The sequence below is a fragment of the Panicum virgatum genome, chromosome 2N (assembly GCF_016808335.1).
Source record: "Panicum virgatum strain AP13 chromosome 2N, P.virgatum_v5, whole genome shotgun sequence".
Taxonomy (NCBI): Eukaryota; Viridiplantae; Streptophyta; class Magnoliopsida; order Poales; family Poaceae; genus Panicum; species Panicum virgatum.
The window spans coordinates 1,330,152-1,334,333 of record NC_053146.1 but is presented as its reverse complement, the minus strand read 5'-3'; the positions used below and the strand labels follow the sequence as shown (position 1 = coordinate 1,334,333).

General features: G+C 45.4%; 1 protein-coding gene across 1 annotated transcript; it reads right to left on the bottom strand.

The window, feature by feature from the left end:
- Positions 1–801: 801 nt before the first annotated feature.
- Positions 802–3,219, bottom strand: LOC120659262. Its single transcript, XM_039937343.1, has 2 exons — positions 2,890–3,219; positions 802–2,778 (listed from the first exon to the last, which is right to left on the bottom strand). The coding sequence occupies exon 2, from the start codon at positions 2,746–2,748 to the stop codon at positions 1,714–1,716; it is 1,035 nt and encodes a 344-aa protein (XP_039793277.1). The 5' UTR covers positions 2,749–2,778; positions 2,890–3,219; the 3' UTR covers positions 802–1,713.
- Positions 3,220–4,182: the final 963 nt, after the last annotated feature.

Sequence of the window (4,182 nt, the reverse complement as noted above, 5' to 3'; positions counted from 1 at the left end):
ATTAAGAAAAAAAAGAATACCCTACTGTATGCCACGCCTTTTCTTTCTGTGCCCTGTTTTTATCTTACAACAAATGAATGACCTAGGTGATTTTGAGAGGCAACTCTACGAAATGTAGCACTGGAATCGACCGCATTTTAATGTCACCTCGATATCAACTTCGGAGAACTGCTTTGGTTGATGAAATGGTGGAGTCCACTGAAATGGCATTACAAATGCCTAGCCGAGTTCAGAGTCTGCAAACAGTCCATCAACGATCAAACAGTCGTGTTCTGTGGGCTTTAACAGTGAACATTCAACCAGTTAGAACATTTCCCACTCCTAATTAGTACATGTAAATGTTCTGAATGTCTGAATAAATGATGTGCAGTAAGTCTCAATGCATCTGTTCAGGACCAATTATCTTAAAAGAGATCTCTGTTAGGAATCTGCAAAAACACCGTCAGCCAGCAATGACTGCACGATCACGAACACAATGAGAGACATCAGATGATATGTGGCAAGCCATGGTAGTTTGGCACCTGATGCTCCACTGGGACCTTACATGAGTGGCAAGGTTGCCTCCGGATTCCAAAGTGCTGTGCTGACGGCGTTGGGAAATAGTGGTAACATTTGTATGTGAGGCAAATCGACCCTTCAAAATTAAAATATTTGATATGACCTTCTTAATTTCTGAATTCATGTGATCTCCACCAATGAAATTATTGAGCAAAGACAAGCCCATGATGAAACTGACAATAATGAAATTTTGTAATGTCCTCTACGATTTTAGTGGCTCATCGTTCAAACATGCATAGATTTTTTTAATCCCATGCCCCAACTTCCGCAAACAAGTAAGTACATTTTGCATTTAAGGTATATCGAAAACCATGTAGTAATACCCATTCATATAATCAGCTATTGGAAGACAAAGATCAACATATCAACCACACATTGAAAATCCTCCAAAGAGTGGGTGTCACACTAGTATTCTTAATTAATGTACAACATACTTCTTAATTATGACCAACATGACACAAATATTGGACATGTAACTCTACAACCTTGATGCTGTTAACTTTGCTTCGATTACCCCTGTATTTCAACAGTTTGACCATATTCATGCTCTGAATTCTGATAGTGTCTATACTATGATGCCTTGGTAGATTGTCCTCAATTATGAATTAGTAACTCCAATATTTTCTTCTATTCCTTCATTGTTTCCTTTATAGATCTATGTTACATGATTTAGAATTTCAGGTATTGCTGCAGTGCTACTAACTTTCCTTTTCTTCTGCAACCAGTCCTTGAACGCACTTATTAGTTGAACGGGCACATGTGCAAGCCATGAGTCGAACAAGTGAGCAATCATACATTTTTCACTTATAAGCTCCTCTTCCTGTCCTTGCAACAGCTTTCTTTTCCTAGGCCCCCCAAAACATTTCTGTGTGCTCATGCTTGCCTTCTCAACCTGAATAAGTGCAGAGCTATGTTTAGTCTTCCAAATCATTTTGTAAATTGTTGCTTTAGTATTCCGGTAGAAGTAATCTATTGCCTTTGGAATCATGATCTCTTCTAGTTGTTCCAAGGTAACATCTACACTCAAACAATGTTGATCCTCGCCGACTATCATTACTATTTCAGAACTTCTATTTGCAGGCAGCATGTCTTTCGGAGAGCGGTGGGGTGCAAAGTGAATCCCGGCTTTTAGATATGGAGAATCCTGCAGAGAAATCATGTTTTGAGATAGCAAGGTCTTTTTTTGTTGGATACAGACAATGAGACATGACAGTGCAAATTCACTTCAAGTACTGGTTCCAGAAAAAACTCTAATGGTCCTGCCATCTGTAAGCTGCTAATATGCCGAACATTCTGTTTGCAACGTAATGGGTTCGGGCGAAGCCATTGAGACCCAAGTATTAGAAAATGGAGTTGTTCTTTCTGGTAGGAATAAACAAATGGCATCCATGACAGATCTTGAGTAAGTAGTTGAATAAGTTCGTTCCTAAAATTTTCAACTGTACATTTGAGATGAGGGGCCAACAACTGCAAGCACCGAATTGCGATCCCAACTATGTCTGTACACTCTGAAAGTTGTACTGTTATTCTAAAGTAGATATTACCCTCTGCTGTACCATCATTCTGGATAAGTACCAGGATAGCCTCTATTCCATGTACTTGACTGATGATAGGCACCAATGAAAATTGAAATGAAGGGTACTCGATTCCCCTAACTATTTTATGATGTAGTTCCTTGCCTGCAAAAAGGTTCTCGACAAGGGAGTGAAAGGTCATGTGACACCTTGGCGTGCTACCAAACTGTATGAATCTCAGGAACTGACTAGCCCCATCAGCATACCACTCAAACCTTTGAGTAATGGATCTGCTCAATTCGTTACTATTGCAGTTAAGTAAGGAGCAAACAAATGACTTGGTAGCATGCACAACCCGTTTAGCAACAGAGGAACTCCTTACCTCTTGTTCCATCTGTTCATCTTCTAGAATACGAAGCTTGCATTTGTGCAGCATTTCATCGCATTCTTGAGCAACAAGCTTGAGCTTCCTATGCCAACGCAACATGGAGGCATCAGTGATTTGCCACTTTTCTGATGTCTCAAGAGCAGCCTCCAGCCTGATGTGTGCCATCTCTAGCCTCTCCAAGTTTCTGATCACATTTGATTCCTCTTTCTCCTCATATTTTTGAACCAGACCAGATAGAACTTGGCTAACTGTCTCTTGAACAACAGCAGAAGTGACAATCTCTGCCATTAGGATTCAATCATCTGTTGTGCCCCTTCCCTGTTCAGGAAATTCAACGTGTTAAATTACACATATAATACAGGGGATACTAGATGTCTGAACTTGTTGTATGACAAGCAAAGATTGAGCTTAGCTTCTGTAACAACCTACCTTTGATTGAATCACATGGATGTGGTGGACAGGCATTCCTGAATATTGAGATATATTGAGGGTAGAATCATACTGATAGGAAAACATTTAGACAAGTCCAATGGTGAGGGGCGTGGGCGACTTGTTGGTCTCCACATGGGAACGTTTTTACAAGGCGGATGTGACCTAAGTCAACAATGGTGAGCTGGTCTTTGTTACGTGTCTGAATATCATTGGTGAATAATCAACAAGGAAATTGGAAAAGTCCTAGTCTTAGAATAATCAACTTGATGCCTATAGCGAAAATGGCCTCTCATGCCATATTTCAATATATTGTTTTGGCGATTGATGACACACACAACACTTGTCGGGTACCACAATTAGGGACACCCTAATTGGGTACTAAGACCGCTTTTAAAAACGCAAGCACCTGACAAGACGGCTAAGCCCACGAAGGCCCACGGCCTACTTCTCATTTAGAGGAAAGGGAAGGACTCAAAGAAGCCCAGCATACGGCCCATTCGCATCCCCCTCGAACCCGCGGAACGATCTCCGCCTCGCTCGAGGGTCCCTCAGGCCCGCTGGGCAATCTCCGCCTCTCTCGAGGGTAGCGGATCTACCCTCGAGCAGGTGGGCAATCTCCGCCTCGCTCGAGGGTAGCGGATCTACCCTCGAGCAGGTGGGCAATCTCCGCCTCGCTCGAGGCCACCTCTCGGCACAAGGGACAAACGGCCCCGCCGCCCAACCGCTTGTCGTACGAAGGCATTAAAAGCCAGCCACTCCACCACGGCTCAAAGGACGGGCGATGTCAGGCCGCCACTACCCACAGTAGATGTGACCGGGGTCCCATCCGCTGACTCTGGTCACCTTTCCGCCATCCCGGACACTGTAGCACGCGCCTCGGGACCTGCGACGCGGACAAGGCAGGCTCGGTACTGCTCCCGCCGACCATCCGGACCCGTCTCCCACTGGGGGAAGGGTCCGGCGACGTCACGTGCCCGACCAGGAGGAGCACTTAGATCACACGGACGGAGTCCCGGACCTCCCCCCTTTAGGAGTCCGGGTTCCTCCACGTGTCCTCCGGACCTTCTGGCATACACACCCGCACTCCGACCAGGGGGTCCGGGGCCGTCGCGCGCTACCACTACCACGGGCACCTGCAGGGACCTGATCCGAAGGGCCCACCGAATGCCACCGCGCCAAATGCCATGCACCGGCAATAACTACGCCGCCTGCAGAGGCCGGCAGGACGACCGCCGCAATCTCCACAGGACCAAGGACGATAATTAGGATGACTGCGACGCGCGCCGCCTT

What these genes read in the sequence shown, in the direction of transcription:
- LOC120659262 (XM_039937343.1), bottom strand. Translation starts at nt 2,748, where the DNA reads ATGGCAGAGATTGTCACTTCTGCTGTTGTTCAAGAGACAGTTAGCCAA.